Source organism: Indicator indicator, chromosome Z (assembly GCF_027791375.1).
Source record: "Indicator indicator isolate 239-I01 chromosome Z, UM_Iind_1.1, whole genome shotgun sequence".
In the NCBI taxonomy this organism is placed as follows: Eukaryota; Metazoa; Chordata; class Aves; order Piciformes; family Indicatoridae; genus Indicator; species Indicator indicator.
In genome coordinates this window covers 69,510,776-69,527,365 of record NC_072053.1, presented here as the reverse complement: position 1 = coordinate 69,527,365, position 16,590 = coordinate 69,510,776, and the positions used below count along the sequence as shown (strand labels likewise).

Sequence of the window (16,590 nt, the reverse complement as noted above, 5' to 3'; positions counted from 1 at the left end):
ATATATACATACACATTCATACATGTACATGTATACAATCCTCTCCTTAATGGCAACAAGTAACGCTACTACATGACACTGTACCTTACTACTGGCTGAGGTGGGCATGACCATGAATTCAGTTTTTTAGTAACATGGGCTATGGAATAACCTCCATTATTCTCACACTGCAGCAGTATTTTTCCTTTCCAGAACTTTGGTGCAATTCCAGATACACTGCCTAACATTAAACTCAGGACAAAAATTAACCGGTAAAACATGTGTTCAATATCATATTCTTCTTGTCAGTGCAAGGTAACTAAACAAGTCCATGGACATTTACTAAATCAGATTTAAAACTCCTAGCAGCAAAAGAAAATGCAAATGAATAATTAGGTCTATTTTTAATTATATTTACTTCTAACTATTACCTTTTGTCACAAATACACAGGATCTACACAGTTTACTTTCCCTCCCTCAAAAAAAGAATTGGCAAGAACCTGAAACCCCAAAACACGTAATTACTGCTATTACTCTACTACTGCAAGCCTATAATAAAGCACAGATTTGATAGTACTATCCATGTAGTGTGGCAAACCACACAAATAAACAGTTCTCCACGAAGAATAGAAACCCAAAGACCAAACCCTTCCAATTCAAACATTATTGCTGCTTTTAACATAAACCATCCACTGAAATCAGCCAAGGAGGTGACAGGAAATCCAAAAATAATTTGGTCTGGCTGTACACGCACGATGAGAAAGGAGATTACAAGTTGCTTTTCACTTTTCTTACTGTTTGAGGATAGCTGTGAAAACTATAAAAGCTACGTTTATTTAACAGACATTTAGGGTACTACTCCTATGACAGATATATTTCTACCAGAGCTCAGCACAGTATGACTGAAATAAAGGTGGCATTTGAGTTGTGTAGATGTATAGTTGGGGGAGGGTGTGTGCAGACTTAACAAAACCACTGAATAAATTCAACAGCTAATGCAAATGACTAAATGTGTGCAAAATCAAACTGTCTAGTGCACACAGTTAAAGAGGCCAGATGTGTCTTGAAATTTCCTGGGAAAGTGAGCCTAAACTTGGTGCTTTCTTTTATCAGAATGAAGAAAGCAAGCTCTAGCAGTTTACAAAACTGTGACCAATTGAAGCTTAGTCTTCTGTTGTCAACTGAAGCATGGGGAAAGAAAAAAAAAAAAAGAGCCAGTTTCTGAAGGCAAACTACAAACATATACTTTTATATTCCACTGTCACATGATAAAAAGGGAATCAAACTGACTGGTAGAATCTTGACTGGCAAACAAAGACCAAGCTATTATTTCAAACTGTTATGGGAAAGCAATAAAATTGCTACCAGGTCTCCTCATGCTACTTTTCAATAAAAAGAAGCCATCAGGGAAAAAAGAGGAAAAGAAAACATATAAAACCATCTAATGTTTCTTTAAGTAAAAATACCCTTCAGTGGCATAATGCCATCTACTTCTTGGGTAACATGACAAGACAATTCAACAACTGTAATACTAGTGTTTTGGAAACACCACGTAACCACCATCAAGAGATTTTAGTTTACTCTTTTGACTGCAAAGACTTCATTCACATGCCACTCTATTGACATATGCTTTAAGCATGCCCATGAAGGCATTTTTCTTATTTATTGTTGGTGGAGATTCTCAGGAGACAGAAAAACCTAGGCCTAACTGGGCCTGTGCCCAGGAATATGGTTTAGGCTAGGAAGACTCAAGAACTGGGAGAAGAAGATGGGAGATAATAAGGGAACCGAATGTTTGGTATTTAGTTGTTGATTTTTTTTTTTTTGTTTTGTTTTGTATTGTTTTTCTGAAGATTGATAAAATGGTTCAGGAATATTTATCACAAAGGACATATAATTCAGTGTAGCATGCCTTCACTCCAAACTTCACATTTAATTCCCAGTGGCTTTGATCTGAATAGCCTCAGTGAATGTTACAGGTAGATGCTAGAAACATTTATCCTTTGAGATTTAGTAGTACTTGCCAACTTACAGGGAAAATAGGCATGCTATATAAACTTCTATCCCAACAACTTTTTTTATTTGCAGTGTTGGTTTAAGAAAATTTAATCAACACGACAGCTATCCTAGAGCTGGAAAACACTCTATGTGCAATCATCAAACCTACTTCATTGGCATGCAACATACCCTATATAGTATGTATGTGCACAAGTACATGTAAACAAGGGAATCAGAGGAAACAGAGGAATCGTGCACATGCAAATCAGAGGAAACTACCTATTCCCACACCCTTGAATTTTCTCTCATCTTTTTCAAAAAAGGGGGGAGAAATCACAACTTGCTTGCAAATGGTTTTAAAACCTTTCATTCAAATGTAAAGGCTTTGTTCCCATTGCCAAGACCATTTAGTCGAAATAAAAACAAAACATGCAATAGGAGTGCTTACTGAAACCCTGGCTACAGCACAACCAAATGTCCTAGTCTCATCTTCATATTTGCCCAGGTGGCTACTCATAATCTGTAGTAAATAGTGGGTTTAATTCAAGAATTTAAGAATATTTTTTTTAAATCTTAACATTTAAAATCTCATTTTATGCCCCTCCCCAAGCCCTGCTATGAAAATTTGTAATCTTCACCAAAATTATCTAGCTTCAAACATATTTTAAGCAATTTTTTTAAATGACAGTTTGCATTATTATTTACTTAGGCAAAATGCTGCAACACAAAAGAGTTCCAGTGAGCAGAAACACTGGTGCAAATTGAAGGGAAAAAAATAAAAAATCTTTCTAAATTTTACAGAGCTATTTACTTTTTGTAATTATGTACTGTATGTATTTTGTAAAATTTTCACAGAACACCATTTTGCTGTCTTTCACCTAACATGGAATGTTATATATATATAGGCCAAATTTTTTTAAAAGATACTATGTTTTCTGTTACTATTATTAAGAAATAAAAATAACTCCTTGACATGTAAACACACGGAAAAAAACACTAGTTTTTAGCAAATCTATGTTCAGCCCTTCAGCTGAAGTCACTGCATGCATAGATCTATACATGTGACTCTATGGACTCACGGGGGATTGTATTTCTGTTTCAAGAAATAAATCATAATTAAGAAAACTGATAAACCCTCCACCCTTTCATGAAATGCAGTGATGTATCACCATCTATGCTAGAACATTATACAAGTATAATACAATGCTGATACACTGCTAAACATATTATATAAAGAAGAACCTCCTTGTTAGATCACCTGCACAAAGTGTTTGAGTCCAGAGCAAGGCAGACTCTACAACCTGGTTATGTTCAGCAATCCCAATTGTATACCATGGAACAAATCTGTAACATGTAGCTGATGTGACATTCAAAAACTGAGTACTGTATCTGAGAAATACAGAACATGTGGCAATGACACAAAACTGCCCAAGTTGCTGTGGAAGTAATCTAACCCTATCACAAGGATAGGTGATGGAAATACAGACTAAATCTATTTTAATCTAAAATAGATTTTAAGGTGGTGTTTCTCATATTACTAGTATTAGTACTTCTAAGACCATATTCCTGATGATGCATGTAAAATGTGCTTAATACCATGTAACATGTGGAGAAACAGGTTTTTTTCTTTTTACTCTTTTAGCCTACTTTTACAAATGCAAACTGCATGGATAACAGACCAAGACGCAACCTGCATTCAACATGCAAAGAATGTGTCCAATCAACAGAAAGCAGGCCAGAGAATCTCCCACAAATATTCAGTATTGCAGAGCCTATAGACTACACCTTTTAAAAACTTCATCATTCATTTCTTATGGGGAAGAAAAAAAGCAGGAGTTTCACTGTGCAAGCAAAACTGCAAGTTTCAGATTTATGATTTACGCTGTTGTCGATAAAATAGCTTTCCAATTATCAAGGCTCTGGTAAGAGAAGATGGAATGCATTATGTGTTAATGATTACAACCAGGGGTCCAAGCTCTACTCTTTTGTCAGAGCTACAGCAGATCCTCCCCGCAGCTTCACCATTAACATGTCTGTTTCCTGTCAGACTACTCAGAGATAATGTCATTTATCTCTGGGCGGCACAAGACCGGTCATTAGCTGTAAAAGACCTCAAACAAAGGCCGGATGGCGTTTTATCCAGGGCTGGTAGGCTGCAGCCAAGAATTTCATTGCTTAACAGTTCAGAACTTAAGTTATCTTTAAAAGAGTAATTTCCCCCCATAAACAGTTCTAGAACACTTCTCTGAAGAGCTGAAAAATCTCTGCATGGAAAATTTTAGTCAATGGTTTTATCATACGCAATTAGGTGATTGATATGAGTTTGATAAAGTTATCCTTTGAGAGTTTTTGTTTTGTTTTGTTTTGTTTTTTTAATTTATTTTCCTCCCTTTTACATCATACGGAAAAATTGACAGAATGATTCAGGTTCTGCCTAAATACTAAGACCTTTGAAGAACTGACCTTTATTGTGTTTGCCTGCAGGAGGTGATTCACTATTATAAATTCTTCAATGACTGAGCTTCTGGAAATCTCTTTAAATGAAAGTGGAACTGGTTAACTGTATGTATGAACATGTGTTTTCACGGTCTCTCCTGTATTATTGCATTTCAGAAAGGTTCTATAAAGTACCAGGTGAACTTTTAAAAATAATGATAATAACAATAAATAATTTTTTAAAAAAAAGTCTCAGCTATTCAATTCATGGTTTTAAGCTGAAAACTAGGAACAGATGGTACTTTCCATGTTACTTGAATCTGGTTATTGAACACCTCTATGGTTACAGGAGATTTTGCTTAGCACTTTTAACATACATTTCATTTATTGGACTATAAAATGCTACTTTGGAAAAACAAGTCTTTATATAGCTATAATTAAAACAGTCTTGCAGGAAAGCCTTTTAACATGGAGAACATGGTTAACCTCATGACATCTCGACAATCAGGACTTTCCTTTTTACTGAGTATTTATGAAGTTATTAAAATTGTAAAATTACCAGCACCCAAAGTGAAGTATTTTTCCAGTAGCTCCAAGTAAGGTTATCAGCTTCCCTACTTTATTTTAAAAGTGTCCTACACCAGCCTCCATTCTGCTATGCTAACTCCTGCTTTGCACAGAAATTCAATAGCAGATCTGGCCATACATATTGGCAGAGGTCAGCAGGTTCACACAGAACGGCTTTCCTTGGCCAAAGGGCAACACCTCTTCACCCAGCTCAAAAAGCACCGTCACACTACTAGACAGCACTACAGAACTTTAAGAACCTTGAACTGTGCTTATTGTGAGACACCCACAGTTATCAATGTTTTTAACAGCTAAATCCCTTATGTAGCTTTCAAAACAGTTTGCTGTCTAACAACAATAGACTTTGTTCTTTAATTACAGCAAGTGACCTCCCTGCCCTTTTATTTCACAGTGAATAAACTACACACAAGGCCGCAAGAAAAGTACATGAAAAGCATATCTCCGTAACATCGTTAATCAAAGCATGTACTTAAATGATTTTACATCAATAGGTAAAAGCAGAGTTTCCTGACAAAGTGCAAGACACTCTCCAGCTCATCGTTTAAGACAAGTACAAGTAAAATAAACATTACCAGCCAATACATTAATTTGCTGAGGACAACTTTCAGATGTGAAATGCAAGCAAAAAGCTAATACGAGAGAAAAATTTAATCCTGGAGTATCCCTAGACTGATTTACTTAGAACTGCAACAAGACGCCTCTGATTATAGCTTTGTGTCTTCTGTACTGATTTTCACTTTCACATGCCAAACACAATTGTCCCATATCTCAGAGCAAATTGTGGCTGTTTGAATCCCAAGATGTCCCTGCAATACACAAAGCAAATTCTTGTAGCTACTCTGACAGTTTTCAATGTAACAGCTGTTAAAAATACGAAGAAAAAAAGGAAGAAAAAAAAAAAAAGAAGCCCTTAGCTAAAATAGATTAAGAGTTCATGCTGACAAACAGTCAGTAACTGTGCTAAAAATGGTACCGATGAGAAATGGAAAATGGAGACAGGTTTTGACACCAAAAAATCTTAGGAATGGTTAGCCTACCTGTCAAAGCTATTTATTCAGACATGTCACTGGTGGCTTAACCACAAAACGGGCTGCATGAATATAGCTCAAACATCTTGGAATTACAGCATACTTTGACTTTATCCACATATTAGGGGAGGGGTGACTTTTACAACATACTTGTGGTTTCTGCATAAAAGAGCCAGCAAAACACATTCATTGATTTAATTAGGCTTCATAAGATCTAATTTATCATGTTTTACATGACTTTCTGCAGCAAGGAAACAGAATAAACAGACCAAAAATAGACATTGAAGCATGTTCTGAAAGCTAAACAGTGCCTACAACTCCTGGGAATCTGCTCCAAGCTTTTCACAAATAGTAAACAAATGCAGTATTGTAACCCACACCACACACAAACACTGTAGATTTTGAATCGGCAAGCATGAACTCATTTGTATCTAAAATGAAACATCCGAATTCATGACACGTTTTCCGCAACATTAAGGTAACTGGAAATTGACTTTAACATGCAGACTTAAAATCAACTGGTTTTCCACAGACACAAGATGCTTTTATGCAAGTACAGTGTATGTTTTCTAGTGTATAAGCAGTCAAAACAAGAACACTTAAGGAATCTAAATCCCATTAAAAAAAAAAAAAAAAACAGTCTTTCTTATTATTATTAAACTGATGGGGAATAAAGCCACAACAACAAACACTAAATTTCAAAAATACTGATACAGGCTGGGTTTAAGGTTGCAACCATTGTCAGCAACGAGCTTTATTATTATTGTATGCCTTAACCAGAACATTCTTTACGAAGAGAAACAGTAAGGGATGTTATTTAACACGACGAGCAAGCACACCATTATGCCAGACAAAGGCCAACACTGCGCGACTCTAATGTGCGAAGCCTCTATTAAAGTCGGTGTGTGCCAGCAGCAGTGGCTGACGCTGGAAATGCAAGCTCCAAACCTACTCCTGGAGCAACTATAACATAAAGTGTAGCACTCGCTCTGAAACGCTCCATACGTGTTTTATCTGAATTTGCATGCTATCCAATTCACATTGCACTTAAGGTTACTCGCATGTATATGGATTCTTCATACAATTTCCTGTGTGACTAGAGAGTGAAAAGAACACAAAAACGGGAAAAACCACACTACCCTCTAATCTCTGTTGCCATGACAGCAGCCTTTGAGATACTGAAATGTTCAGATTGCCAGCTAAACAAAATTGTTGAATGTGAACATTTGGCTGAGAGATTAAAAGGCTAAGGGGGTTGCAAAAGGGCAGTACCTCCCACATTCCAGGCAGCCACTGAATCCAATCAAATGGCTCTGACTCTTTAACCATAGCCATTGTGAAGACCGGATTAGAGCAATTTATCTAGATAGTTAAAACAGATTAGAGAACTGCAATTTGAAGACTATTTGCAACAGAAGTAAATGCCTACTGTACTAAGTTAATAAAGAGACCACGAGATTTTAGGACACCTTTCCACCACAAACAGAACTTTCATAAAACAAAGCGCAAATATATACACACGAATTGCGTCAATCTGGTTTTCTCATCTGCATTTAGAAAAGGTCACAAGGCCCATTTAAATTCATCCTAGATATGCTGACTTAAAAGCAGTAATATACACACAATATAAAAATTAATTTGTTCCTTGTGCTGAACAGAAGACCTTGAAATTATCTTCTAGTTTCACAAGCACACAAACCTAATCCTCCATTTGAATTAAATACTACAAAAACTCCAACATGACCAAAATACAAGAGAACCAGTAGTGGTTTGAAAAAACACAACTTTCCTCTGAGATCTCCAGCCCTCCCAGACACTTTCAGGCCATAGAGTTAATACCAACCCAAAAGTCTTCCCATTGCTAAAGATTTACTCAGGGAAGCTGTAAAAGCAAGCAATTTAAGACAGCCAGATGACAATAAAGTCAAAAATCTAACACCTTGAGATTGTTCATTTGGAAAGTGCTGGCTTGCTTTATTGTACAGGCAAACCACATTATCTTTGTTTAACAACCTGTAGAATTCACTGGACTCATAATGCTGGGCCAACTCTCTGCCCCAGGTCCCCTAGAAGACACCTTCTGCCCTATGGACAGATCAATTGGTGTAGACACCAGAACTTCCTTGAACCAGTAGTTAACAAAATCCAAGCTCTCCCTCCACTGTTCCTGAAGAATAAAGTTATGGACATCTATTCTTACAGAAAGCATTGCTCTTAACATGGTAGAAAGCAATAAAAACACACACCCGTCTGATTTCTTTCACACATTTCACCCACTCAACCAATGAGCAGTTCACATCCAAGAGCTAGCAAGACTCAGACAGGAAAGCTTGCCCAAAAAGGAGACAAACTGCTCCCCTGTGTTCCGAAAGCTGTTTTGCACACCTGCATCTCAGCAAAAGGTGCATTCCCCTCTTCCCAGCCTCCTCCTTCCAGAAGCAGGAGAGGCTCCGCCTGCCTGCTGGCTCCTTTCTCCTCATCCTCCACACCACCTTCTGGTATGTCTGCACTGCTGTATCACAGAAGCCCCCTGTATAATAAGCATCCTGCATCTCCACAAAGTGCAACAGTAGAGCCTAGGTCTCTGTCGATGCCTCCTGTTTTCCCCTCCCCAAGCACAATTTTAACTCCAAACTGCGAGGCAAAGGAGAAGGGAAAAGGTCCCTTTAGATTTTGGAGTGGAATGGCCATGGATGCTTGCCAGTGTGGTGGTAAAGTGTCAGCACATACAAGACCTGCTGCTCCTGAAGCCTGAGTACACACCCTCCTAGGCAAACACACAGACCTCCAGCATGCCAACACACGTCATCCCATTGATACCAACGCTGCTACTCTCTGCTAAAATGGGGGACAGCTCAGTCAGGGTCACCACAGAGTTTCCTCTTCTGAGTGAGTGCAATCAAAAAGAACAGACAAAACAGAAATATTCTCCATAAGGAAGAGCAGCACACTCCTAACGTGATGGTCTCCTGCCTAGGAAAGAAGTCTTGAGGTTGTTTTGGGTTTGTTGGCTGGTTTTGTTTTTTAAAGGAAAGAACAGATGCATGTCACAAATACACAGCAGAGAGGACGACACAGGAGCCAAACATACAGTTGCGGGACATTTATTAGAGACACAGAAGAGGTGGAGAGGAGCTTTGTCCTACCTTTTCTGTTTTCAATTTCTTGATTCGCCTGTGGGTCTCCTCCTCCTCCTCTTCCTTCTTTACCAAAATAGAGTTCCCCATTAACCCTGAATCCGAGGTACTTCTGCTCACCTCCCCCACGGCAGATGAGGTACACTGGAAGGGGCTGCTGCTTCCACCACCACCTCCCTTGGCCCCAAAGCCATAGAGGTGTCCAGGAGAAGCTTGGCTGCTGCCACCACCACTGCCATTGGAGTGGCCCTGCTGCAGGTCATGTTGCTTGTCCTTCCTGGACTTTCCCACATCCTTATCCCTCTTGGAGCCTCTGCTTCCTGGGGCTTTACCTGGTTTCTCCTCTTTATTTTTCCCACAAGAGGCAATGGTGGTGTTGTTGCTGGTGGTGTTATTATTGCCATTTGGGTTACTGCTTACGCTCTGACCCAGTGCTGAATTCATGCCAGTTGCCTCTCCAGGGCGCCCTTGGACTTCCTGCCTCTTGCCAGCACTGCTGATCTCAGGAATCCCATACAAGGCAGCAGAAGGCAGAGATTTATTAGCATCCTTAGAAGTTTTACTCCTTTTCACTTTTGATTTGCTAGTCTCTTTATGAGAGGAATTCCCCTGGGGAGCAGAGGGCTGAACAGAAGCAAATTTTAGGCCATCAGCTAAGGCTGAGGTAGCATTAGCCCCACTGGAAGCCAGACCCCCACAATCCTTGGAGCTGGTGTTGCTGCTGCTGGTGGTGTTAGTAGAATTATTCATCTCAAATTTTTGTCTGTCCTTCTCCAAATCTGCGTCCAAATCAATTATTAAATTCCCAACACCGATTTCCCAATCATCACCGCTGTCATAAGTGTCAACCGCATTTGGATCCACACCTTTTCCTGCAGTAGAAGTGTTCAATGACATCCTGAAAATGAGATCTCTAGAGTAAAAATCCGATGAACTTTCCTCTTGAGATGTGGGGACATTCGTTTATCTCTGTTGGGCTCTCTTAAGTTCAACTCTTCTTGCCTTCCTCCCTTAGGTGTGTCTAAATTCACAATCTGCAGTCCACATCCACGTTATCTCCTGTGAAAAGGCAAAAAGTCAAATGTTTCTTGTTTAAGTGTTACCAAAATATAACACCACTAACAAGAAGGGAGCAAGGTAATGGGAGTGAAATAATTTTGTGTTTTCTTAAGTTTCTTAAACCACAGGTAATGGGGTAATGGCTGTGATGCTTTTATAGTGAGCATCTTACAATCTAGTTGTACACCAACATGAACAATCTCTCTTTAGAAGTCAGGTTCACAACAAAGACATTAAAAAAAGAGAACAAAAAAAAAAAATCAGCTACATGATTTAAATTTGCAACACTTAGGAAATACAGCCTTAGAAGTGGTGCCTAGCTGTTGGAGCACATGTTGTAATCTAACCCCTTGGACCACCATCCAGGCACAAAAGGGAGAAAAGGAAGGACACAGATTCACTCTTCACTGCATTTCATGGATTTTGTGGCTTTAAGCCAGACCATTGAAGTTTTGTGACTCTCTTACATTTTTACCCTCCTTCCACCTTAATCTTGGGGGGTGGGGGGGAAGCAGTAAGTGAAATTTCTCATTTTCCTTGCCACAACAGCAGCCTCTGTTAAAAAACAACAAGCTCCCAACGCAAATATTTACTGGAAAATGTTAAGCTCCATTGATTTAAAAAAAAAAAAAAAAAGAAAAGAAAAGAAAAAAAGAATAAACAAACCGGTCCTTTTTTTTTTCTTATAAGAAAAAAAAAATCCAAGGTAACAGTGTTAAAGCCAGTTCTAATGTACTCCTAGGTCACACAATTGTTAGGTCTGTTAAATATAGTATTACTGACTGTACAGGAAACTGATTAAGACATACACTTTAAGTGATCTGCACCAAGGTGGCCTCAGTGACCGCAAATGAGTGTGTGTTTGACAAAGCTTAGTTAGAACGATTTTTAAAGAGATTTCTCCCTTTTACAGTCGTCTGTCGAAATATTTATACATATATATGCATAATGCTTACCTTTAATCCTTTATCATTTTTAATTAAGCCAGCAAATCAAAATGCTGTTCCCACTCGTCTCAGCAACAACTCTGTGCCTCATTTTACTTAAAGAGCAAGTGATAAAGAAGTAGAAAGCAAGTATCATCTCAGCCAGTATAAATCGGTCAACAACGTATGTCCCCCTAGTTTGGCACACGGATCAGAAGTCCTTTTTTGTTTGTTTAAGTTTTTTTCGTCCTTGCTTAAAGAAAAAAAAGTAAAAAAAAAAATGCTGAGCCTCACAACTTTACCAGCTGGCAGGTAATATTTCACATTCAGAACTGAAGCATCAAGGACCAGATTTTTGTTTGCTTTTCCTGAATAAGCACCGAGAGATAATGATCATCAGAGTAATTAAAAACAAAACCAAAAATGTTCCCCCAACTTCACACTCCGTCTTCAGCCTCGAACCTGGAAGCCATCCTGATCAGTAAGTAATGATTCCATGAAACAAACCTACAGGCGTCCGGGTGTTACAAGACAGAATGTGCTAACATCGGGATAAATTAGTGAAAGGGAGGAAGGAAAAAAAGAAGAAGAAAGGACTGAAAATCTGGGCTGGATTCCGCCTGTTAGTTGGGAAGTGGCATTTTTTTCGCCCGTCCTGACAGATCTGATTTCTTGAAGTAACTTGAGGGAAAATAGAGGGGGGGGGGGGGGCGAAGAGGGGGGAGAAAGAGGAGGGGGAAGAGGGGGAAGAGCGGGGGGGGGGGGGGGGGGAGAGAATCACTGATCTGATAAACCAGTTATCAAAACATTTTGTGGGAGTGTGGGAGTGGAGGAAGGGCAACGTGCTCGCAAACGAAGTAAATTTTCCCAGGGATAAGATTTCGCGGAGGAGGCGCGGGGGAACTGTGCCCGTCCACCCTGACTCAAATCAGCGCTTTTTAGAAAACGGTAATAAATAAAAGCATAGGCACAGATCAAAGTTTCAAACTGCTGTCTCGTGATTAAAAAAAAAAAAAATAAGGCAATAATAATAATGAAAAACCTGGGAGCTTGGGCTAATCAGTCATGCGGTAAGTAATTCAGTAATTAGAGTCCGAGGAGATAAAGCAGACGACCTTTTTTCAGGACAGATCTCTCCCACCTTATTGTCTCGGCAAAACCTCCCAGTCTACTCCTATCCCCCCTCCTCCCATCGCTCTCCCGCCTCTGCCTCTCCCCATCCCCCAAGTCAGACGGTCTCAGCGTTTTAGTTTAGTATTTTTAATTAGCCGGCGATGGGAAGCTAAAAGCCATAATGAATTGCCGGTGGCGCGGGGGGAGGGGCGGGGCGCTCGCGCCAGCAACCGCCAACCCCCGAGGCGCGGCGGTTCCGTTACAGTTCAGGCCGCCCGCGTCACGTGAGGCTGGCGGGCTCCATTGGTTGTCGTGAGAACGAAAATGGGTGACAAGCGTAACCAGCGAATGCGGCTCGGGTCTTTAACGCACGGGGGAAAAAAAAAAAAAAATGAGACACAAGAACACCACGACGGACAGACAAACAGGCAGAGCTCGTCAGGTCTCTCGCTTCGGCCTCTCACTGCCACCCTCGCGGCTCCCTCCCCCTCCCCGGAGCCTGGGGATGCCACGACGAAGTGGATTGGACCCGAGAAACACTTTTACAGCATCCCCCCGTCACCTCCCGGCGGTCCGGCGGGCGGGTGCCATTACCGCCGTGTTTCCCCCTCCTCCCGCCTCGGGACAAGCAAGCAGCGGCCGGCTGCGAGACCTAGTAGGAGTAGGGCAGAAATAACTAAGGCACCGACGACCAACGGGCGATTGTACCCCACCCCCCGTAGTTCCAGCCTTGCGTTTCTGGCGTCTCCTTGTGACAGGAGAAATGCCTGCCGTGCCGCCGGGATCTGTCGGTACCCCATCACCTCTCCTAACGAGCGCCTCGCTCACCAGGCCGAGGGGGGAGGGGGGAGGTATGCAGGCTTGTCTGTAATTGTGTCACTTTTATTTCTCCCCCTTGGTTAGTTAAAACCCCAAAAAGGCACTATGCTTAACGCCCCCCGAGTGCACCGTCAAGTATGATTTGTGTGACTGCAGTGCTTTCACCCTCGTATTTCCCTCAAGTAATTCATCCTGCTTGTGGGCTTCTTTATTATTGTATTTTAAAAAAAATAAAAATAAAAAACCCTAGTTAACTCCCAAAACTCTTTTAACACTCCCCTTTGCAGAAAAAAAAAAAAATCCCCTCTAAGTGCTATAGACACACCACGCAACCGTACTTACGGTCTGTATTGGATCGAGTTGACCTTTTCCTTCTAACTGCATTGAGTGTGTTTTTGTTGCAGCCGCTTTTTATTTTAGGAAAAAAAAAATCTAATGTCTTCAACAGATTTATTGTGTTTGGAAGAAGAGAGCACCAGATATCATGAACCTTCCTTTCTTTCTAGAAACAAAATTAAAAGAAAAATAAAAACGGGGTAAGAGAAGAAAAAGCATCTGCGCCTGTCCCCTCACAGGCTGAACACACACACAGCGGGGAGAGGGGCGCTGCCCCCACGGCGGCCGTGAGCAGCCGCGACGGCCGAGGCAGGGAGCGGGAGCCCTGCTCCGGCGCGGTACCTGAGAGGGACTTTTCTTTGTTCACAGTGCCCTTTCCCTCCTGGCCAATCAGAAGCCAGCTTTTATGAAACCGGGCTCTCTGATTGGTCCGTCACTGCTCCTGACTGCCGGCGAGGGTGAGAGACAGAAACAGGCACGCACACACACACATTGTACACACAGCCATTAGTCGCTCGCCACACACACACACTAACACAGACACACACTCACAGAGAGACAGCCCTTCGCTCTGCAGCCCTCAGCCGACGCCGAGTGCTACAGTTGGCAGCCTCCTGCTGCAGCCAGATACAAATCATGTTTCCCATTTCAATTATCCTATACATTTAGGACTTAGGGAAAAAAAAGAAAAAAGGAGAGAAAAAAATAGAAAGCCAAGGTAGAGAGTATTTCTGCCAAGACTCACACGTTGGGAGGAAGACTCCCTCATTTCATTTTAATTTAATTTCGGGGCAGTTTTCGAAGCGATGATGAATGATTTTTCTGTGCCGGTTTCAAAGAAGCAATTTACAATCTCACTCATAATTTTTAAATGCCCCCTCATTCAAAATTATAACAGCTTGAAGCCAGCGAGAGAGGGCTGCTAATACACATGTGGGATTATTTGCGTGCTTAGTGAAGGAGAAAAGCAAACAGTGTCTGAAGGAAGGGAGGTTCAGGGCAGGGCAGCACCCCCTGCTCGGCGGGTGCACCGAGGCGCTGCCGCGCTTTCGGACCAGTCCTTTTGCATTCACTTTTCGCCTCCTTACGTATTCATATTTACAATATGGCTTAAGTTAGGCAGGTCTCGATCCTTTTTTTTTTTTTTTTCCTCCCCCCTCTTTTTCGGAAGGAGGGGGAATAGAAAATAACCCTTTTGTTTCCAGGCTACTGATTTACTGCTGCACGCACTGAAGTGTGAATGCCAGCGACCGTATAACTACCACGTGAACATCCTTTCACAGGAATTAGTAACACAAATCTTCCCAATCGGGCTTTGTGTAGCTCGATAATATCCCCCTTAATCATTCCTTTTGTTTAGGTTGGGAGCCATTATGCTACACCACTGCGTTAAATTGCGTTTAACCCTTCGCAGACGGCGGCGGTTCTCGGGTGGAGGTAGTGGCTGCCGCCTGCGGGCACGGGGGGGAAGGCGGGCAGCCCCTCGCCGACACCCACGGGCACCGCCAGGCCGGGGGGGGTCGGACCCTGCCCTTTTTCATCCCGGTTTACTTTTTCTACCACCTCCTATCTCCCCACCTAACCCTCCCCCACCCCTTCCCTCTCTCCCCTCCCCCTCCTTTTCCTTGATCTCACTGGGAATTATCTCCCTGTGAAAATCTATAGGGGATGTTTTTCTTGCCAAACACATGCGTTGCCCAACTCAAGATTTCCGGCGAGAAGTCAAAGCGTGGCATTTACGATGTCCTGCACACCCGTGACAGGGTGACAAAATACCTTTTTGGACTTCATCCAGCTGAGCAAATTATGGGCGTTAGCGTCTCCACGTTACACGCTTCCCATCACAGAGGTGATTAGCAGAGAGGTAGTGGAGGAACAAAACCTTATAAACCTGCTTGCTGAGGCGGTATCAGGGATGGTGATGCAAAATGGGGGGGAATGGGGGAATTGGGTGTGGCTGTGGCAGTGGCACCTGGCATTGGCCACTAGGCCACCGTGACCAGGGCCTTTGGGAGGACAGGGTGCTGTGCTGGTCCCCGTAGCTCTGACTCCCTATTGCCCATCCAGCCTCTCGGCAAGGACACTGGGGTCATCAGCACACATTGACTTGGAAAGCCTTGAACGTGCCCGCAGAAACCCACTCCATTTCTCTTGGTGAAAAAAAACTTGCCCTTCAGGGGCTGATCAGGAAGGGTTTATTAGCAGGGATGCGTTCATTGTCAAGGAGGCCCTTGATCACATTAAATTTTTAAGTGATTACAGAGAGGAGAAAAAAAGACACACCAAACCGGGGAAAAAAAAAAAAAAAAAAAAAAAAAAAAAAGGCATGTCATGTATATAGTGCAAACAAGAAATGCTGGAGCGCTGAACGCGTCCCTGTCCTCATGCCCGGGCATTCTAACAGCGCTGGAGTGATCGCAAGGAGCAAGGGCTTCCCACTTGCTGTGGCAGCTGAGGCGGCTGCGGACACACGGACACTACCAGAGGTATCTGGGGATGGCCCATTTGCGCACGGGTTTTTGCAGTTCATGAGGAAATGAGAATAATGTTACATGGTAACTTCTGGGTGATTTCACTCAGTTGTTAACGAAAATTTTAAGATCAGCAACACCATCTTTTTTTTTTTTTTTTTTTTCCCTACTTAGTCGCAGATCACTGTTCCTGTTTCTTTACGGTATTCAGATTTAGGTAATGGCCCTGTTTTCAATACTACCCCTACTTAGACACGTTTCACTTTGAGCTGCTTCTCATCTGTAAAATTACAGTTATTTTCGCATTATTGCACACTGAGTAGAAGACAGTTTGTATTTAGCACTGGGCGGGGGAAGGGGTATTATGGGAAGTGATCTGCTATGGTCAGCACATAATTTCAGCCCAAAGAAAATTGCTTCTGAATGGATAGTCTGTTAACTAGCCAAGGAGCAGTCACTAGGAGAGATTGCAAAAATGCCTCTGCTTTATCTGCGTTACACCATCATTATAATTTCTGAAAGCAACGATCAATGGAGGAGCCGTTTCTCCAACCACAGCTGACAGTCGATGAGTAAAATATCCCCACAAACTTAGAGAACAAAATATATAGGGGAACGTTCCCATTCGCCCCTCCCTCCTGGCTTTTGTGTGGCTACACAGGAAAGTAGCCGGCCTAACATCCTGCACGATTACTGAAGC

General features: G+C 41.8%; 1 protein-coding gene across 1 annotated transcript in view; it reads right to left on the bottom strand.

Moving 5' to 3' along the window:
• The window catches only part of ZNF608 (zinc finger protein 608), an 89,146-nt gene extending 79,083 nt beyond the window's left edge, over positions 1-10,063 (bottom strand). Inside the window, exon 1 of the mRNA XM_054398026.1 lies at positions 9,176-10,063. Within this exon, the coding sequence (XP_054254001.1) occupies positions 9,176-10,063 (888 nt within the window). The remainder of the gene's footprint in view (positions 1-9,175) is intronic.
• Positions 10,064-16,590: the final 6,527 nt, after the last annotated feature.